General features: G+C 50.1%; 1 protein-coding gene across 5 annotated transcripts in view; it reads right to left on the reverse strand.

Annotated features, from left to right (window-relative positions):
• The window catches only part of LOC147100957 (growth factor receptor-bound protein 7-like), a 263485-nt gene that overhangs the window by 51461 nt on the left and 190160 nt on the right, over nucleotides 1–21864 (reverse strand). For 4 of the 5 annotated variants that reach the window (XM_085966067.1, XM_085966065.1, XM_085966068.1 and 1 more), the window contains 6 exons: nucleotides 20179–20335; nucleotides 17136–17257; nucleotides 15461–15535; nucleotides 12261–12398; nucleotides 8225–8332; nucleotides 5342–5440 (listed from right to left, as the gene is read on the reverse strand). In XM_085966067.1, coding sequence (XP_085822193.1) covers nucleotides 5342–5440; nucleotides 8225–8332; nucleotides 12261–12398; nucleotides 15461–15535; nucleotides 17136–17257; nucleotides 20179–20335 — 699 coding nt within the window. The remainder of the gene's footprint in view (nucleotides 1–5341; nucleotides 5441–8224; nucleotides 8333–12260; nucleotides 12399–15460; nucleotides 15536–17135; nucleotides 17258–20178; nucleotides 20336–21864) is intronic. The other variant, XM_085966069.1, reaches the window with a different exon arrangement.

Raw genomic sequence — 21864 nt, forward strand, 5'->3', positions numbered from 1 at the left:
AGTTTCATGAAATGCCCTCTCATTCTTCTAAACTCCAGCGAGAATAAGCCCAATGGACCCAATGTCTCCTCATATGTCATTCCTGCCATCCCAGGTATCAGTCTGGTGAATCTTCGCTGCACTCCCTCCATGGCAAGAACATCCTTCCTCAGATAAGGCGACCAAAACTGCAAACAATGCTCAAGGTGTGGTCTCACCAAGGCCCTGTACAACTGCAGCAAGACATCCTTGTTCCTGTACTCAAACCCTCTCGCTACGAAGGCCAACATACCATTTGCCTTCTTAACCGCCTGCTGCACCTGCATGCTTACCTTCAGCGACTGGTGCACAAGGACACCCAGGTCTTGTTGCACTTCCCCTTCTCCCAATCTATTGCCGTTCAGATAATAATCTGTCTTCCTGTTTTTGCCACCAAAGTGGATAACCTCACATTTATCCACATTATACTGCATCTGCCATGCATCTGCCCAATCACCCAACCTGTCCAAATCATACTGGAGTTTCTCGACATTTCCTCACAGCACACACGCCCACCCAGCTTTGAGTCGTCTGCAAACTTGGAGATATTACATCTAGTTCCCTCGTCTAGATCATTAATATATATTGTGAATAGCTGGGGTCCTAGGACCGATCCCTGCGGTACCCCATTAGTCACTGCCTGCCACTCGGAAAAAGACCCGTTTATTCCAACTCTTTGCTTCCTGTCTGCCAACCAGTTCTCTATCCAAGTCAGTACCTTGCCCCCAATCCTATGTGCCTTAACTTTACACGCTAATCCCTTATGCGGGACCTTATCGAAAGCCTTCTGAAAGTCCAAATACACCACATCCACTGGTTCTCCCTTATCTATTCTACCAGTTACATCCTCAAAAAATTCCAGTAGATTAGTCAAGCACGATTTACCTTTTGTAAATCCATGTTGACTTTGTCCGATCCTTTCACTGTTTTCCAAGTGCTCTGTTATTACATCTTTTATAATGGACTCTAGCATTTTCCCCACTACCGGTGTCAGGCTTACCGGTCTATAATTCCCCGTTTTCTCTCTACCACCGTTTTTGAATAGTGGGGTAACATTAGCTATCCTTCAATCCATGGGAACTGTTCCAGAGTCTACAGAATTTTGGAAGATGACCAGCAATGCATCTACTATTTCTAGGGCCACTTCCTTAAGTACCCTAGGATGTAGATTATCAGGCCCTGGGGATTTATCGGCCTTCAATCCCGTCAATTTCCCTAACACCATTTCCCTACAAATACTGATTTCATTCAGTTCCTCCCTCTCATTCCGACATCTCTGGGAGGTTATTTGTGTCCTCCTTTGTGAAGACAGAACCAAAGTATGTATTTAATTTGTCTGCCATTTCTTTGTTCCCCATTATAAATTCCCCTGATTCTGACTGCAAGGGACCTACGCTTGACTTCACCAATCTTGTTCTCTTCACATATCTATAGAAGCTTTTACAGTCAGTTTTTATGTTCCCTTCAAGCTTACTCTCATACTCTATTTTCCCCCTCTTAATTAATCCCTTTGTCCTCCTTTGCTGAATCCTAAACTGCTCCCAATCCTCAGGTTTACTGCTTTTTCTGGCCAATTTATATGTCCTCTCCTTGGATCTTATGCTAACCCTAATTTCCCTTGTTAGCCACGGTTGAGTCACCTTTTTTATTTTTATGCCAAACAGGGATGAACAAGTTCTGTAGTTCACCCATGCGATCTTTAAATGTTTGCCATTGCCTATCCACCATCAACCCTTTGAGTAACATTCCCCAATCAATCCTACCCAACTCGCGCCTCATACCATCATAGTTTCCTTTATTTAAATTCAGGACCCTAGTCTCTGAGTCGACTACTTCACTCTCCATCTTAATGAAGAATTCTATCATATTATGATCGCTCCGCCCCAAGGGGCCTCGCAGAACAAGATTGCTAATTATTCCTTTCTCATTACATAATACCCAGTCTAAGATGGCCTGATCTCTAGTTGGTTCCTCGACATATTGGTCCAGGAAACCATCCCGTATACACTCCAGGAATTCCTCCTCCACAGTATTGTTACTAATTTGGTTAGCCTAATCTATATGTAGATTAAAGTCACCCATGATAACTGCTGTGCCCTTATTGCACGCGTCTCTAATTTCCCGTTTAATGCCATCCCCAACCTCAGCATTACTGTTTGGAGGTCTGTATACAACTCCCACTAACGTTTTCTGCCCCTTGGTATTTCTCAGCTCTACCCATACAGATTCCACATCATCAGAGCTAACATCCTTCCTTACTGTTGTGTTAATCTCCTCTTTAACCAGCAATGTTACCCCACCTCCTTTTCCTTTTTGCGTGTCTTTCCTGAATATTGAATACCCCTGGATGTTGAGTTCCCAGCCTTGGTCACCCTGGAGCCATGTTTCCGTAATCCCAATCATATCATATTCGTTTACATCTATTTGCGCAGCTAATTGTTCCACCTTATTACGAATGCTCCTTGCATTAAGACACAAAGCCTTCAGGCTTGTTTTTTTAACACTCTTTGGGGGGAAAAATTCAGTTGTTTGCGCCTTAAGAGGGCGCTAATGGGGCGCAAAGCAACTAGCGCCCGGGCGCGGCGATATTTGCGCTGCTCGTGAAATTAACTAGACATTTTGCGGCGGCACTAAACATTACCGCCACAATCTCCTGCGCCGGCAGGTCATGACGTCAGTCGAGTGCGCAACGCCCTGGTAGCGCCCGGGACTGGATATTGAGTGGCGCCCCCGCCTTACCACCTGCCGCTAGCAACGGCAGGTTGAGGGGAGCGTTTTGCTGTCATAAAGGGACTGGGGGAGCGCTATTTAAAGGCGACCGCTTCCTGCCTTTTTTGATTGGTGACATTTTCGCACCACGCATTCTGAGAGAGAGAGAGAGAGACTTCTGGAGAGATTCAACGCTGTGTGAAGGAGTTTTGAGTACTGAGCAGCACTTTGCAGGTTTATTTTGATTTGCCCTTCCTTGCTTCGCCAGCGCTCTGAGGTAGCTCCTCGCTGCTCGGCCTTTGCGCCTTAAGACAGGTGTGTAGCGCCTGATTTAGCGCTCCAATCACCTCCAGGGGTGATAAAAGCCAAGTTTGCCGTCGGAGGCGATAATTAGCGCCAGGCGCTAAACTTTGCGCACGGCCGATAATGGCGCCGCAAACGGGGCGATACTGAATCTTTCCCTTTTAGAATTATTATTTACTGTGGCCATGTTTGATTTAAACCCTTGATTTCTCTGACTGCCACTTTTGCTTTTTTCCTCCCTGTCTTTTGCTTCTATCCTTGTTTCCCTTTCCTCTGTCTCCCTGCACAGGTTCCCAACCCCCTGTCATTTTAGTTTGAACCCTCCCCCACAGCACTAGCAAACACTCCCCCATGGACATCGGTCCCGGTCCTGCCCAGGTGCAAACCGTTCAGTTTGTACTGGTCCCACCTCCCCCAGAACCGGTTCCAATGTCCCAGGAATTTGAATCCCTCCCCCTTGTACCATTCCTCTAGCCACGTATTCATCTGAAATATCCTTTTATTTCTACTCTGACTAGCACGTGGCACTGGTAGCAATCCTGAGATTACTACCTTTGAGGTCCTATTTTTTAATTTACCTCCTAACTCCCTATATTCAGCTTTTAGGACCTCATCCCGGTTTTTACCTATATCGTTCATACCTATATGCACCACGACAACTGGCTGTTCACCCTCCCCCTCCGGAATGCCCTGCAACCGCTCCATGACATCCTTGACCCTTGCACCAGAGAGGCAACATACCATCCTGGAGTCTTGTTTGCGGCCACAGAAACGCCTATCTATTCCCCTTACAATAGAATCCTCTATTACTATAGCTCTCCCACTCTTTTTCCTCCCGTCCTGTGCAGCAGAACCACCCACGGTGCCAGGAAGTTGGCTGCTGCTGTCTTCCCCCAATAAGCCATCTCCCTCAACAATATCCAAAGCAGTATATCTGGTTGAGAGGGCGATGGCCACAGGAGACCCCTGCACTACCTGCCTATGCCTACTACTCTGCCTGGCGATCACCCATTCCCTTCCTGCCTGTGCAGCCTTTACCTGTGGTGTGACCAACTCATTAAACGTGCTATCCACGACGTCCTCAGCATCGCGAATGCTCCAATATGTATCCAGCAGGGATAACCAGCAGAGAATACCAGCAGGGATAAAAAGCAGAGAATACCAGCAGGGATAACAGCAGAGAATACAGCAGAGAATACCAGCAGAGAATACCAGCAGGGATAAACAGCAGAGAATACCAGCAGAGAATACAGCAGAAAATACCAGCAGGGATAAACAGCAGAGAATACTAGCAGAGAACACCAGCAGAGAATACCAGCAGGGATAACAGCAAAGAATACCAGCAGAGAATACCAGCAAAGAATACCAGCAGAGAATACCAGCAGGGAGAAACAGCAGGGAATACTAGAAAAGAATATCAGCAGAGAATACCAGCAGGGATTAAACTGCAGAGGATACCAGCAGAAAATAACCAGAGAAAATACCAGCAGAGAATACTAGGAAGTCGAGGCACGTGGAGAGATCATAGAATCTTACAGCACAGAAGGAGGCCATTCGGCCCATCGTGCCAGTGCCGGCTCTTTGAACGAGCTCTCCAATTAATCCCACTCCCCCCAGCTCTTTCCCCACAGCCCTACAATTTCTCCCCCTTCAAGTATTTTTCCAAGTCCAGATCAGGGCCCCAGAATTCCTGGATTTAGTGAGTGTGGAATCCTGATTTTCACCTGAGGGGAGGGGGCTGGTCTGGAATATGGGTCAGAACCTGTTTCCCTTGGGATTAGGCCCAGTTCAGACTGGAGCTTTCAATTCCGGTTCGGAGGGCGGGGGCGATCACAGCCAGATCTGGAATCCCAGCCCTCGTGTCAAGGGTCGTGCCGAAGAGTTCCCAGGAAATTCCTCCCTTTAAAACTTGAAAGGCTTCAATGGATTTCGGGTCAGCCAAGACCCAAGAACCCCCGAGACCCGAGGCACCCCAAGACCCCCAGAGACCCCCCCCCGAGACCCGAGACCCCCCCGAGACTCAAGACCCCCGAGACCCAAGACACCCCAAGACCCCCCCGAGACTTGAGACCCCCGAGACCCCCCCGAGACTTGAGACCCCCGAGACCCGAGACGCACCGAGACCCCCAGAGACCCAAGACCCCACCGAGAACCGAGAACTTCCAAGACCTGACCCCACCCACGCTCCCAGCCCACCCCCAACCCCGAGACCACCAATCCCCGTTGCACACTGACCTGGACCTATGCCCACCCGCCCACACCCCAGGCTTCATCACTAACATGTTAATCCATTGCCATCAATCAGATTTACCTTGAACAGGCGAAACGCTGTCATCCAGCAGGTCCGGCTCTGCTCGTCCTCCGAGAAAAGCAGGCCCAGATCCTTCCGACTATTGCTCATCCTATAAAACTGTGAACAGGGAAAAACATCGTCAAAAACAGACACAGGGCACTGGGGGAAGAGGGGTTACTGAGTGACAGTGTGAGGGAGCTGGATTAACATCAGTAGAGATAAAGTCAGTAACACAGGGCACTGGGGGAGAGGGGTTACTGAGTGACAGCGTGAGGGAGTTGGATTAACATCAGTAGAGATACAGTCAGTAACACAGGGCGCTGGGGGAGAGGGGTTACTGAGTGACAGTGTGAGGGAGCTGGATTAACATCAGTAGAGATACAGTCAGTAACACAGGGCGCTGGGGGAGAGAGTTACTGAGTGACAGTGTGAGGGAGGTGGATTAACATCAGTAGAGATACAGTCAGTAACACAGGGTGCTGGGGGAGAGGGGTTACTGAGTGAAAGTGTGAGGGAGCTGGATTAACATCAGTAGAGATACAGTCAGTAACACAGGGTGCTGGGGGAGAGGGGTTACTGAGTGACAGTGTGAGGGAGCTGAATTAACATCAGTGGAGATACAGTCAGTAACACAGGGCGCTGGGGGGAGAGGGGTTACTGAGTGACAGTGTGAGGGAGCTGGATTAACATCAGTAGAGATACAGTCAGTAACACAGGACGCTGGGGGAGAGGGGTTACTGAGTGACAGTGTGAGGGAGCTGGATTAACATCAGTAGAGGTGCAGTCAGTGACACGGGGCGCTGGGGGGAGAGGGGTTACTGAGTGACAGTGTGTGGGAGCTGGATTAACATCAGTAGAGATAAAGTCAGTAACACAGGGCGCTGGGGGAGAGGGGTTACTGAGTGACAGTGTGAGGGAGCTGGATTAACATCAGTAGAGATACAGTCAGTAACACAGGGCGCTGGGGGAGAGTGGTTGCTGAGTGACAGTGTGAGGGAGTTGGATTAACATCAGTAGAGATACAGTCAGTGACACAGGGCGCTGGGGGAGAGGGGTTACTGAGTGACAGTGTGAGGGAGCTGGATTAACATCAGTGCATCTGGGTCAGACCCGGGGTAGAAATGTTCAGCTCGGGATTGAGATTCTGTAACGGGGGAGGCAGTCACACTGTAAGAATACATCATTTTGCTGTAACTTGACCAACCTTAAAGTTGAACACATTTTATGTACCAGCATGCTTCGCGAGGCCAAGAGACCGGTTGCTCAGAGAACTTTTGCAAAAATAAGGTGCTACGGTTAAAGCTGTGAAGGCTGCCGACTGTCCTTCAACACATAAGTGAACAGAGCTTGAGAGTTCTGTAGGAACAGGCTATTGAACTGTGGAATCACTGCAAAAACAGGAACATCTTCAGACTGCGGAATGTAACCGGCCTTGAGGCCTGATGACCAACCGCCGATAAGAGAGAAACTGACCACAGTTTGGGACATGATTGCCGTGGGTGGGTTTCCAAGTTTCGGGGAATCAAAGGTGCTGCTAAGAGACACTCGGGGCTGTAGTCGGGCAACTTGGTCTGTTGCCAGTTACGGAGGAACTAGTCACCGCCGAACCGACCGCTCATGGGTGTTAGCACGAATGTGATTTACTTATAATCGCTTGAGCTTAAAGTAAATCAGAAGAATCGTGCAGGCTTACCTGTAATAGGCGAATGAACAAATATATGTGAGCGAAATTGCTCGTAACCTCTTGTTGATTTTTAAGTAAAAGTTATTCCTGAATCCTTGGGGGGAAAATTGGGTTGCGCCCCTTTTGGGGCGCTAACCTCACCGGGGCGCTACTATTAGTGCCCTGAAAAAGTTAGCATCCTCACGCCCGAAATTGAGTGGTAGCGCCCCAAGGAGGAGGTGGGGTGCTACTGGAAGCGCTCCCCCTCCCTCTTGGGGCGCTCCAGCTCAATATCATGGCGCTACATGCAACAGCGCCACGTGCGTTGGCATAGTGCCGCGGTACTACAGGCCTCCCGCCCCTGATTAAAGGGGAGGGGCCTAGCCCAGCGCTCACCGGGGCCCTGCTGGACCACCGGGGATCGGGGTGCCAGGGAAAGAGCCCGGCACCACCCTTTAAATATCGCCGCCCCGGCCACACGTACGCCCCCCTGTCCCTGTCGAAGAAAGCGTCCAGTGGTACGTCAGGGGGCACGACCAAAGTTTGCAGCCGGGGCGCGGGCGGGGCGCTGCGCACAGTGATGACGTCATCGCCAGAGGCGCAGCACCGCAGGGCGCTAGCGGTTAGCGCCGTCGCTAACCTCCTGCTGAATTTCGCGGGAGGCATTAGTGGTGCCGCGCCTGGGCGCTAGTTGCTTTGAGCCCCGTTATCAACTCTTAGGGTGCTAACAGGAGACGCAAAGCAACCCAATTTTGTCCCCAAGTATTTTGTGTTGTCTGTTCCACGGGTCTGAACTTTGCAAACTGGTGGACGGGTTAAAGGACCGGGTGAATTTAAACGTCTTACATGGAGTCGAGGCCTGAGGCGCACTGGGGCACACTGGGAAACACTGGGGTGCACTGGAACACACTGAGTCACACTGGGGTGCACTGGAACACACTGGGAAACACTGGGGTGCACTGGAACACACTGGGGCCACTGGGGTGCACTGGAACACACTGGGCACACTGGTGCTGACCAGGATGGTTCAATCCATTAAGCCTGCGCTAAAGGAAGTTTTGATTTATGGAAGATGTGATGCTGGACTGGACGGGATATCAGGAATTTATCACAGGCACTTTTCAGACGCAGAATAGCCCAGAAAGAGTCAAAGTTCACCGATTTCCTGAAACTCAAAATAAAATATTTGCAGCAAATGCTGCCACCCGGTGGTTGCAGTCTGTAACACACACGTCTACCTTTATACAGAACCCGAAGTCTGTTGGTGCGTTGTACATCTTTCTGCTGGTTACTGTGTAAATGTTACTTTCATTCACATCAGCGAAATACTGAAGGTGCCGCGGTTCCTGTTGAGAAAAACAAATATATTAATGACCTGGATTGGTTATACAGAGCATAATTTCAAAGTTTGCAGAAGACACAAAACTCGGAAATGTAGTGAACAGTGAGGTGGATAGTAACAGACTTCAGGAGGACACAGACAGACTGGTGAAATGGGCAAACACACGACAGGTGAAATTTAACACAGTGAAGTGTGAAGTGATTCATTGTAGTAGGAAGAATGAGGAGAGGCAATAAAAACTAAAGGGCACAATTTTAAAGGAACAGAGAGACCTGGGGGAGTGTGTACACAAATCTTTGACGGGGGCAGGACAAGTTGAGAAGGCTGTTAAAAAGCACACGGGATCCTTGGCTTTATTAATAGAGGAATAGAGTACAGAGGCAAGGAAGTTATACTAAACCTTTAAAAACAGTGGTTAGGCCCCAGCTGGAGTATTGCGGCCAGTTCTGGGCACCGCACTTTAGGAGGGATGTCAAGGCATTGGAGAGGGTGGAGAGGAGATTCACTAGAATGGTACCAGGGATGAGGGACTTCAGTTATGGGATTGTTCTCCTTAGAGCAGAGAAGGTTAAGAGGAGATTTGATAGAGGTGTTCAAAATCATTTCTGAGAACTTTTATATTGTTGTAAATAACAATTTATTAAATAAAACAACCCCTGTGTAGAGGAGATTTACAAGAATGATTCCAGGGATGAGGGACTGGAGAAGACTGGGGTTGTTCTCCTTGGAGCAGAGAAGGTTAAGGGGAGATTTGATCGAGGGGTTCAAAATCATGAGGGGTTTTGATGGAGTAAATAAGGAGAAATTGTTTCCAGTGGCAGGAGGGTCGGTAACCAGAGGACACAGAGTGAAGGTGATTGGTAAAAGTACCAGAGGCGAGATGAGGAAACATCTTCACGCAGCGAGTTGTTGTGATCTGGAACGCGCTGCCTGAAAGGGCGGTGGAAGCAGATTCAATAGTAACTTTCAAAAGGGATTTGGATAAATACTTGAAGGGAATATTCACAGGGCTCTGGGGAAAGAGCAGGGGGGAGTGGGACTAATTGGGGAGCTTGTTCAAAGAGCCGGCACAGGCAGGACGGGCCGAATGGCCTCCGTCTGTGCTGTGAGATTCTATGGATCCCTGTGATATGCTGGAGGGAGATTATTGTCAATTAACGCAGAATGCACTAATTCAATATTTCAATTCTGGCATTGTGTGCTCAGAATGGGCAACAGGTCAGAATGTCTCTGTCACTCCTGCGTGTTGACTGCAGAAAACAACAATCAGGTAATCCTTTAATCCCACAAATTAGTTTAGCAAGCTTCCAAAACCAGACCTTATAGTAAATCTGTCAGCTCATTTCTTGAATGCATTTTTTGTCCTTTCCACTTGAGTGGTGCAAGTTCGTCATCAAGTCTTTAAAGTTCTGCATCGACACACAAAGGAATCCTCGGCCTTTAGTTCCTTACACGTGTTTGAAAGCTGCTTTAGTGTCTCAGCCCTGTCATTAACCCTAATTTCATGATTAAAGTTGGCAGATTCTGGGCTCATGAAACAGCTCGAGTCTCTTCCAATTCTACATAATTAACTCGTGAAATCAGCTCGTTAGTGAGATTCAAATAAAGGGATAAATCAGATCTAAGTAACTGCAGACTCATTCATCGTACTTCCATTCCATGTAAAATAGCGGAATTGATTTATAAATACTGTGGCAACAAGAGCAGGCCAGAGGCTGGGTATTCTGCGGCGAGTGTCTCACCTCCTGACTCCCCAAAGCCTTTCCACCATCTACAAGGCACAAGTCAGGAGTGTGATGGAATACTCTCCACTTGCCTGGATGAGTGCAGCTCCAACAACACTCTAGAAGCTCGACACCATCCAGGACAAAGCAGCCCGCTTGATTGGCACCCCATCCACCACCTTAAACATTCACTCCCTCCACCACCGGCGTACCGTGGCTGCAGTGTGTACCACCTACAAGATGCACTGCAGCAACTCGCCAAGGCTTCTTCGACAGCACCTCCCAAACCTTCGAACTCTACCACCTAGAAGGACAAGGGCAGCAGGCGCATGGGAACACCACCACCTCCAAGTTCCCCTCCAAGTCACACACCGTCCTGAATTGGAAATATATCGCCGATCCTTCATCGTCGCTGGGTCAAAACCCTGGAACTCCCTCCCTAACAGCACTGTGGGAGCACCTTCACCACACGGACTGCAGTGGTTCAAGAAGGTGGCTCACCACCACCTTCTCGAGGGCAATTAGGGATGGGCAATAAATGCCGGCCTTGCCAGCGACACCCACATCCCAGGAACAAATTTTTAAAAATCGATTCGCAGGAGTAACCTCGAGGAATATCTGTTCAACAGTAACCTGGCTAACAGCAGTCAGCATGAATTCAGAAAGGAGAAATATCTGAGAGGGCAGAACAATGGCATGTGAAGTTTACACATTGTGAGAAAAACTAGACGCCTCACGTTTCATGAATGGAGCTGATACAGACCTGGGAGTTTTTGACTCGACACCAAACATATCCAACCAACGCAGACCCACAGTATTTACCAGGGAGACTAACAGGGTGGAGATAACAGGAGAAGAAGATATCAAGATATCTAAGATAGAAAGGGGGAGATAATTGACAAACTAATCAAACTCAGAGAGGATAAAACCCCTGGTTCAGATGGATTGCAACCACGCATATTAAAAGAGGTTAGGGAAGAGATAGCAGAGGTACTGTTACATATATAGAAATTCATTAGAAAAGGGAATAGTGCCAGAGGACTGGTGGACAGCTGATGTGATTCCTATATTTAAAAAGGGAGATAGACCAAGTCCAGGGAACTATAGACCAGTTAGCGTAACATCAATGGTAGGAAAGATAATGGAATCCTTACTCAAAGATGTAATAGAAAAACATGTAGAAACCAAAAATATAATAAAGAATAGTCAGCGTGGATTTCAAAAGGGAAGGTCCTGCTTGACCAACCTTAGTGAATTCTTTGAAGAAGTAACAGAAAGGGTGGATAAGGGTAATGTAGTAGATGTAATATATTTGGATTTTCAAAAGGCATTCGATAAGGTACTGCATAGTAGACTCATGACTAAGTTCAGAGCATGTGGAGTCAGGAAACAGGTAGCAGAATGGATAGCAAGCTGTCTAGATAAGTACATGAGGGAGAAAGGAATAGAAGGATATGCTGATGGGGTGAGATGAAGTAAGGGGGGAGGAGGCTTGTGTGGAGCATAAACACCGACATGGACCAGTTGGGCCAAATGGCCTGTTTTTGTGCTGTACATTCTATGTAATCTATTCTATGTAAGACAGAACCTGATCAACTCCTGCACTGACATGTGTCTGAGAGTCAGCCTACACATCCTCCCAGCATCATCCTACAGCCAAGACAGGCAACAGGCTGGGTGGGAGAATGATTGAGAAATGGTGATGTTTTGGATTACATACAGTCTATGTCAGAATCAACAGTATCACATGATGCTACCCCGAATAGACCGGCATTACGTGACACATTCCAATGATGTCACTGGTTGGGGAGTCTAGGACTGGGGGCATAGTCTAAAAATTAGAGCCAGACCTTTCAGGAGTGAAATTAGGAAACACTTCTACACACAAAGGGTGGGAGAGGTTTGGAATTCCCTTCCGCAAACGGCAATTGATGCTGGATCAATTGTTAATTTTAAGATTGATAGCTTTCTGTTAACCAAAGGTATAAGGGATATGGGCCAAAGGCGGGTACATGGAGTTAGGTCGCAGATCAGCCATGATCTCATTGAATGGCGGAACAGGCTCGAGGGGCTGAATGGCCTCTTCCTGTTCCAATGTCACCGTCTGATAGACCTGTGTCACGTGACACCTTCCCATGATGTCACCGTCTGATGTGACGCGAGGTCTGTTGGTGAAAGAGAGAAATGGTGCCAGAGATTGTCACTCACCTTGGACATCCCTTTGGTGGAGTAATAGAACCCGGACCGCCTCAGGAAAAAATACAGTCGTCTCCAGGTTCTCTTCCCTTTATCTTTAATGTGGAGGAAGCCCTGTATCTCGGGACAGTTCCTCGCATTTAGGAAATTCTTGAAGGAAGAAAAAGTTTTCTTTAAATGTCTGATAAATAGAGAAAGCTCCTCACCCTTTAAATCTGTCAACAAATCAGGACCAGGCCCTACAGATCATTCTGCGCCACTCTCTACATCCCGAGTTACTTTGTCCCTGTGACCCACACAGCTCATTGCATGGCCTCGCCATTTGGCCCATCAATCAGAGAGACGCCCACGCCCCTCCCCTCACTGCAGCATCCCATTGTTTCTGGAATAACCCCAGTGTTTCTGCCTCCCCTCCGCTACCTGCCAGTTTATTCCACATGTTGATCACTCTCTGATATCAGTGTTGGGATTACCTTTACTGGTTTCTACTGTGTCTCCTTGTTCTACTACTTTAATTTAAAGTAATATTCTGGGTTTGCTTTTTCTATTCCCTTAACTATCTTACATCTCTCGAAAAGATCGCCTCTCACACATTGCTGAAAAACCCAAATGTCTGCAGTCTCTCCCCATAACTCAGACCCTGAGACTAGGATCAGACTCATGGCTCCTCTCTGCTCTGTCTCCAGTGTTTGAATGTCTCCCTTGTGTCTCACTGACCAGAACTGGACACAGTGCTCTAGGTGGGTCTGACCAGAACTGGACACAGTGCTCAAGGTGGGTCTGACCAGGACTGGACACAGGGCTCAAGGTGGGTCTGACCAGGACTGGACACAGGGCTCAAGGTGGGTCTGACCAGAACTGGACACAGTGCTCAAGGTGGGTCTGACCAGAACTGGACACAGTGCTCAAGGTGGGTCTGACCAGAGCTGGACACAGTGCTCTAGGTGGGTCTGACCAGGACTGGACACAGGGCTCAAGGTAGGTCTGACCAGAACTGGACACAGTGCTCAAGGTGGGTCTGACCAGAACTGGACACAGTGCTCAAGGTGGGTCTGACCAGAACTGGACACAGTGCTCAAGGTGGGTCTGACCAGAACTTGACACAGTGCTCAAGGTGGGTCTGACCAGAACTGGACACAGTGCTCTAGGTGGGTCTGACCAGAACTGGACACAGGGCTCAAGGTGGGTCTGACCAGAACTGGACACAGTGCTCCAGGTGGATCTGACCAGAACTGGACACAGTGCTCAAGGTGGGTCTGACCAGAACTTGACACAGTGCTCAAGGTGGGTCTGACCAGAACTGGACACAGTGCTCAAGGTGGATCTGACCAGAACTGGACACAGTGCTCTAGGTGGGTCTGACCAGAACTGGACACAGGGCTCAAGGTGGGTCTGACCAGAACTGGACACAGTGCTCAAGGTGGGTCTGACCAGAACTTGACACAGTGCTCAAGGTGGGTCTGACCAGCACTGGACACAGTGCTCAAGGTGGGTCTGACCAGAACTGGACACAGGGCTCAAGGTGGGTCTGACCAGAACTGGACACAGTGCTCAAGGTGGGCCTGAGCAGAACTGGACACAGTGCTCTAGGTGGGCCTGACCAGAACTCTGTACAGTTTGATCGCGGCCTCCTCTGACGTGTATCTTGTGGTTTGTCCGTGTGGTTGAACATCCAACGGGCATGGTTGGTTGGTGCTCTGCATTGATTGGCCATGTTGAGTTTACCAAGCCTCCTGGGTCTCTTTCGGTTTCATCCTCGGTTATTTCAGCCCCATTCATGGAGTGAGCGTGTTGTTTATTCCCCTTCCTATGTGCAGCACTTTACACTGTCTATATTAAATTTCATCTGCCATTGTTTTGCCAATTAACATATTTTGCCCAATTCTCACCGATCTCCTTCGATTCCACTGTCTTTCCCAGTTTGGTTTCATCTGCAACTTTGACTGTTGAATCCAGGTCATTAATGTAAATTAGAAATAGCAGTGGCCCCAGCTCCGATCCCCCAGCTCCGATCCCCGGGACACTCCACTCAGCTCCGATCCCCCAGCTCCGATCCCCCAGCTCCGATCCCTGGGACACTCCACTCAGCTCCGATCCCCCAGCTCCGATCCCCCAGCTCCGATCCCCGGGACACTCCACTCAGCTCCGATCCTCCAGCTCCGATCCCCCAGCTCCGATCCCCTAGCACCGATCCCCGGGACACTCCACTCAGCTCCGATCCCCCAGCTCCGATCCCCCAGCACCGATCCCCCAGCTCCGATCCCCTAGCACCGATCCCCGGGACACTCCACTCAGCTCCGATCCCCCAGCTCCGATCCCCGGGACACTCAATTCAACACATCTCCCCCCACCCTGACAGACCTCCTCCAACACTCTTTCTCTAACCATGTAACTAAACAGTCACACAACCTCTGTGGCACACTTGCTGTAGGACACACTCTGTATGACAAGCTCACTCTGTGACACACTTGTTCACTGGATTACTGTGAGTGTGTGAGTGTGTGTCTCACCTGTATGAGCTGTGAGTGTGTGAGTGTGTGTCTCACCTGTATGAGCTGTGAGTGTGTGTCTCACCTGTACGAGCTGTGAGTGTGTGAGTGTGTCTCACCTGTACGAGCTGTGAGCGTGTGAGTGTGTCTCACCTGTACGAGCTGTGAGTGTGTGTGTGTGTCTCACCTGTATGAGCTGTGAGTGTGTCTCACCTGTACGAGCTGTGAGTGTGTGTCTCACCTGTACGAGCTGTGAGTGTGTGTCTCACCTGTACGAGCTGTGAGTGTGTGAGTGTGTGTCTCACCTGTATGAGCTGTGAGTGTGTGAGTGTGTGTCTCACCTGTACGAGCTGTGAGTGTGTGAGTGTGTGAGTGTGTGTCTCACCTGTACGAGCTGTGAGTGTGTGAGTGTGTGTCTCACCTGTACGAGCTGTGAGTGTGTGAGTGTGTGTCTCACCTGTATGAGCTGTGAGTGTGTGAGTGTGTCTCACCTGTACGAGCTGTGAGTGTGTGAGTGTGTGTCTCACCTGTACGAGCTGTGAGTGTGTGTCTCACCTGTACGAGCTGTGAGTGTGTGAGTGTGTGTCTCACCTGTACGAGCTGAGTGTGTGTGTGTGTCTCACCTGTACGAGCTGTGAGTGTGTGTCTCACCTGTACAAGCTGTGAGTGTGTTAGTGTGTGTCTCACCTGTACGAGCTGTGAGTGTGTGAGTGTGTGTCTCACCTGTACGAGCTGTGAGTGTGGAACTTCTGCATTCGCATCCAGACTTCCTGCTACCAACTGCATCGGAAAAAATGGCTGTTCAGAAAGAGAAATGTGATCATTAAATCCCTCTTCCCCGAGCCTTTTAGTGCAGTGATTTTCAAAATTCCCTTCCCTGTGCTAATGCATTTGTCTTGAAGCTAACAGCAAACTTTGACTCCATGCTGTCTCTGTGTAATCTCACCCTGTTGCTGACTGTCAGAGGAAAAGAAGAGAAAATTTTGACCTGCTGCTTATTTTTCTCATGAATTCTCTTTATTCTGACGCCTGTCCTGCCCCCACACCCGGTCCTGGAGGAGCCGTGGCCTTGGCAACTCTCCCGACCCCGTCTCTATCAGAGGCTTCACACGGCCAGGGTACACGATCAGTTTCTGACAACTGAGAAATGTGTCAACTAGGAAGAAGCCATCATAGAATTACATCGAATTTACACACAGAAACAGGCCATTCAGCCCACGGGTCTGTGCCAGCGTTCCTGCTCCACACCAGCCTCCTCCTTATTTCATCTCACTCTATCCCCATATCCCTTTTCAAGTATATCATTAAAATAACACATAAAATAACATAACATTTATTTAAGGAGTCAGATTTCTTTCAGATTCAGAGACAACTTGCCATCAATCCAGCACAGGCACGCCGGGCCGAATGGCCTCCTTCTGTGCTGTAAGATTCTGTGGTTCTGTCAAATCTTCTAGTCATTGCAAGTGTGGCCACAACTTCAAACTGTTTAGGAGCTAAACTGAAGCTGTCTAATCCTTGAAAAGGCCGCCCCGGCCAGGTATTCTGGGATTAATGATGAGGTTTTGGTATTTTGCTGTATTAAGTCTAATTATGATGGGCTTGTCAATGGGTGAAATGTCCGAAATTCCCACTCAGTCTTTGAGAAAAATTCTACCCAGATGATTATATTAGCACGGTCCAGTAGCTATACTAACAAAGCACTGACATCTCATTTAAAGAATCCACGTTAAAACAAACCCAATCACGGTAACTTTCACCACAGATCTGTGGCTACAAGAGCAGGTCAGAGGCTGGGTATTCTGCAGCGAGTGTCTCACCTCCTGACTCCCCAAAGCCTTTCCACCATCTACAAGGCACAAGTCAGCAGCGTGATGGAATACTCTCCACTTGCCTGGATGAGTGCAGCTACAACAACACTCAAGGAGCTCGACACCATCCAGGACAAAGCAGCCCGCTTGATTGGCACCCCATCCACCGCCTTCAACATTCACTCCCCCCACCACTGGTGTACCGTGGCTGCAGTGTGTACCATCTACAAGATGCACTGCAGCAACTCGCCAAGGCTTCTTCAGCAGCACCTCCAAAACCCGCGACCTCTACCACCTAGAAGGACAAGGGCAGCAGGTGCATGGGAACACCACCACCTCCAAGTTCCCCTCCAAGTCACACATCATCCTGACTTGGAAGTATATCGGCCGTTCCTTCATCGTCGCTGGGTCAAAATCCTGGAACTCCCTCCCTAACAGCACTGTGGGAGCACCTTCACCACACGGACTGCAGCGGTTCAAGAAGGCGGCTCACCACCACCTTCTCAAGGGGCAACTAGGGATGGGTAATAAATGCCGGCCTTGCCAGCGATGCCCACATCCCAGGAACGAATAAAAAAAAATCCTACCTCGGGATTCCTGAAGAATTCGTATTTGGCGTAGTGCTTTCTGAAGATGAATCTGCTTCCACCGTCAATGGCCCAGGTTGCCTGGACCTCCAGCAATGACTCATGATCCTCTAAACACCTTTCTGGGAGAGACAGAGTGAGAAGCGGGTTGTACGTATTAATCACGGGATGGGGGTTAGTCATCATCAGTTCACCCTCCCAAATAAATCCTACAGCCCCCGCACCACAGCAGCCAATCATCTCGTCAATGAATACCGGCTTTGTGTCCCCACGGTCTCACCCAGAAATCCATTCTACCAGATCAGGGGCAGCTGGTCGGGAGAATTCCCAGTTGTAAGGAAGGAAAATGTAGGGCAGGTATATTTGTTTAACTATTTCCTCGTTTTATATGAGAGAATGAGGGCTGTCCTATGAGGAGAGATTGAGTAGAATGGGCCGATACTCTCTGGAGTTTAGAAGAATGAGAGGTGATCTCATTGAAACATAAGATTCTGAAGGGGATTGACAGGGTAGATGCTGAGAGGTTGTTTCCCCTGGCCGGAGTGTCTAGAACTAGGGGGCACAGTCTCAGGATAAGGGGTCGGCCATTTAAGACTGAGATGAGGAGAAATTTCTTCACTCAGAGGGTTGTGAATCTTTGGAATTCTCTACCCCAGAGGGCTGTGGATGCTGAGTCGTTGAGTATATTCAAGGCGGAGATCGATAGATTTTTGGACTCTAGGGGGAATCAAGGGATATGGAGATCGGGCGGGAAAGTGGAGTTGATGTCAAGGATCAGCCATGATCTCATTGAATGGTGGAGCAGGCTCGAAGGGCCGTGCGGCGGAGCAGACTCGAGGGGCCGTGTGGTGGAGCAGGCTCGAAGGGCCGTGCGGCGGAGCAGACTCGAAGGGCCGTGCGGCGGAGCGGGCTCGAGGGGCCGTGTGGCGGAGCGGGCTCGAGGGGCCGTGTGGCGGAGCGGGCTCGAGGGGCCGAGTGGTGGAGCGGGCTCGAGGGGCCGCGTGGAGGAGCGGGCTCGAGGGGCCGTGTGGCGGAGCGGGCTCGAGGGGCCGTGTGGCGGAGCGGGTTCGAGGGGCCGCGTGGCGGAGCGGGCTCGAGGGGCCGTGTGGCGGAGCAGGCTCGAGGGGCCGTGTGGCGGAGCGGGCTCGAGGGGCCGTGTGGCCCACTCCTGCTCCCAATTCTTATGTTCTTCTGTCCATTCTCTTAGTACTTGTGCTACTGAGCAACTGGTTTTATTCACAGCTGGGGTCTGTGCCTGACCCACAACCCTGAGGAAATGTTGTAAACCACGGTACTTGTGCAGACACCCTGTGTTCCCCGGTATGAGAATGGGGGTGTGTTGATACTGACACCTCACTCCCTGAAGGCACAACTCTGACTGGCGATGGGTTTCTGGGTGCTAACTGTCCCAACATGTGATTCAGGTCAGGCTATTCAGTCATGGGGGTCATTAACGCTGTGTCTTTATTGCTAATGCAGCCCAATGTGAGCACAAGTGGAATATGACCCCTTCTCCTGGCTTTGTTCAGGAGAGGATGTGGGGTGTGGGGTGAGGGTTTAGGGGTGTGGGGTGAAGGTTAAGGTTGAAGGGTTAGGGGTGAGGAGTGTGTCATAGAGTCATTGAGTTATTTGGCCCATCCTGCCTGCATCGGCCATCAAGCCCTGTCTATTCTAATCCCATTTTCCAGCACTTGGTCCGTAGCCTTGTATGCTATGGCGTTTCAAGTGCTCATCTAAATGCTTCTAAATGTGGGGTTAGGGGTGTGAGGTTAGGGGTGAGGATGTGGGGTTAGGGGTGTGGGGTAAGGAGTGAGGGGTGAGGGATTGGGGTGTGGGGTTAGGGGTGAGGATGTGGGGTTAAGGGTGTGGGGTTAGGGGTGAGGATGTGGGGTTAGGGGTGATGGGTGAGGGGTGTGGGATGAGGGGTGTTGGGTGAGAGGTTAAAGTTGAGGGTTAAGGGTGAGGAGTGTAGGGTGAGGGGTGAGGATGTGGCGTTAGGAGTGTGGGGTTAGGGGTGAGGAGAGTGGGGTGAGGGGTTAGGGGTTAGAGGTGTGATGTGAGGGGTGAGGAGAGTGCGGTTAGGGGTGAGGAGTTAGGGGTGTGGGGCTAGGGGGTGAGGGATGTGGAGTTAGGGGTGTGGGGTTAGGGGTGAGGGGTGAGGATGTGGGGTTATAGGTGTGGGGTTAGGGGTGAGGGGTGAGGAGAGAGGGGTGTGGGGCGTGGAGTGAGAATGTGAGGTTAGGGGTGTGGGGTTCAGGGTGAGGGGTTAGGGATTAGGAATGTGGGGTGAGGGGTGAGCAGTGTGGGATGAGGGGTGAGGGGTTAGGGGTGTGGTGTTAGGGGTTTGGGTGAGGGGTGAAGAGTTAGGGGTGAGGGAATTGGGTGAGGGGTGAGAGGTTAAAGGTGAGGGGTGTGGTGTGAGGGGTTAGGGGTGTGGTGTGGGGTTAGGGGTGAGGGGTTTGGGTGAGGGGTGAGAGGTTAAAGGTGAGGGGTGAGGTGTTAGGGGTTGGGATGAGCGGTTGGGGTGAGGTGTGACGGGTTAGGGGTGAGGGGTGTGGTGTTAGGGGTTGGGGTTAGGGGTTACGGGTTAGGGGTGAGGGTGTGGGGTGTGGTGTTAGGGGTTGGGGTGAGCGGTGTGGGGTGAGGGGTTACGGGTTAGGGGTTGGGGTGAGGGTTTACAGTTTGGGGTGAGGGGTGTGGTGTTAGGGGTGAGGGGTTACGCGTGAGGGGTTGGGGTGAGGGGTGTGGTGTTAGGGGTGAGGGGTTGGGGTGAGGGGTTACGGGTTAGGGGTGAGGGGTTAGGGGCGTGGTGTTAGGGGTGAGGGGTTATGGGTGAGGGGTGTGGTGTTAGGGGTGAGGGGTTATGGGTTAGGGTTGAGGGGTTATGGGTGAGGGGTGTGGTGTTAGGGGTGAGGGGTTATGGGTTAGGGGTGAGGGGTTACGGGTGAGGGGTTAGGGGTGTGGTGTTAGGTGTGAGGGGTTTCAGTTGAGGGGTGAGGGGTTACGGGTTAGGGGTGAGGTGTACCCCTGTTGCTGCGGTTACCTAGTGCAGAGTCGGGGTGCGTCTCCACCAGGGTCCAGCTCTCCTCATCGACGCAGCGATTCTTCTCCACCAGCATGTGGCAAATGTCTCGAGCTTTCACTGTGGCTGTGACCTCAAGTGACCTCCTCATTCCATCTTCACTGTAGATGGTAATAACCTACGGAAAATAGAGAGAGCGAATAGAAGGATGAAGTCTAACGAGAGTCGCTGAGCGTAACGTGTCATCGGCAGTATTGGCAGGGGATGGGCGTGTTCTCAGGGCTAACCTCCGGATTGCAAACACAGAGAAAACTCCGGGCCCAACGTTTATCTTTACAGCACTAACTGTTAACGCAAATTAATACCCACGCTCTCACCAAGCTGTTTACGCGACTCTCGCTGCCAATCCACTGCTTTCAGCAGCTTGCCAGGAGATTGTTAGCATTACAATTGTCTCCTTGTCACCCCGGCACCAAGGTGTGTGACTCAAGCGATCGACAGGACCTTCCATGTATCACCTGACTCATGACAAGCCCAGGGTCATTATCCTGGCTCGACTCTGACTGATTTATTTGTCTTGGTTTCGGCTGTGCTCTGTGCGAGTGCAGATCATGTTTTAATTGTTAAAGGTAATCTGTGGTCCACCCACGATCAGAATCCACAGCATCACTGTTACCGGGTCGACGAGACAGCAAGGCGTACCTTGAGCAGGTGAAAGACACCAGCCGGAACGATCGTTACCAGACACACAGACCATAATTATGTCTTTGTCACACTGGAGCAGACACTGACAGATGAGTCTGCACAGACCTGACGTGTGTACAAGTGTCATATTGTGTTTCTGTGCAGATAGTGCCCGAAACTAAGTGTAGATTAGAGAGCTGGCAGATTTGCTGCATCACTATTGTGGAGCTCGGGTTACACGCTCCCGACTCTCAGTGACTGCTGATCAGCAAATTAATTACATCGAATGTACAGCACAGAAACAGGCCATTCGGCCCCACTGGTCCGGGCCGGTGTTTCTGCTCCACTCGAGCCTCCTCCCACCCCTCTTCATCTCACCCCATTAACATATCCTTCTATTCCTTTCTCCCTCATGTGTTTATCCAGCTTCCCCTTAAATTTATCTCTGCTATTCGCCTCGACCACTCCCTGTGGGAGCGAGTTCCACATTCTCACCACCTTCCTGAATTCTCCATTGGATTTATTAGTGACTATCTTATATTTATGGCCCCTAGTTCTGGTCTCCCCACAAGTAGAAAAATCCTCTCTACGTCTACCCTATCGAACCCTCTCATAATCTTAAAGACCTCTATCAGGTCACCCCTCAGCTTTCTCCTTTCTAGAGAAAAGAGCCCCGGCCTGTTCAGTCTTTCCTGATAGTTAGAATCTCTCAGTTCTGGGATCATCCTTGTAAAATTTTTTTGCACCTTCTCCAGTACTTCTATATCCTTTTTATAACATGGCGACCAGACTGTTCACAGTGCTCCAAGTGTGGTCCAACCAAGGTTCGATACAGGTTTAACACAACTTCCCTACTTTTCAATTCTATCCCTCTGGAAATGAACTCTAGTGCTTGGTTAGCTTTCTATGGCCTTATTAACCCGCATTGCTCCTTTTAGTGATTTGTGTATCTGTACCCCCAGATCCCCCTGCTCCTCCACCCCACTTATTATCCATGCAGAGTGAGGCCTCCTTATTCTTCCT

Source organism: Somniosus microcephalus, chromosome 24, assembly GCF_052327205.1.
Source record: "Somniosus microcephalus isolate GS21.2 chromosome 24, FLI_Smic_1.0, whole genome shotgun sequence".
NCBI lineage: Eukaryota > Metazoa > Chordata > Chondrichthyes > Squaliformes > Somniosidae > Somniosus > Somniosus microcephalus.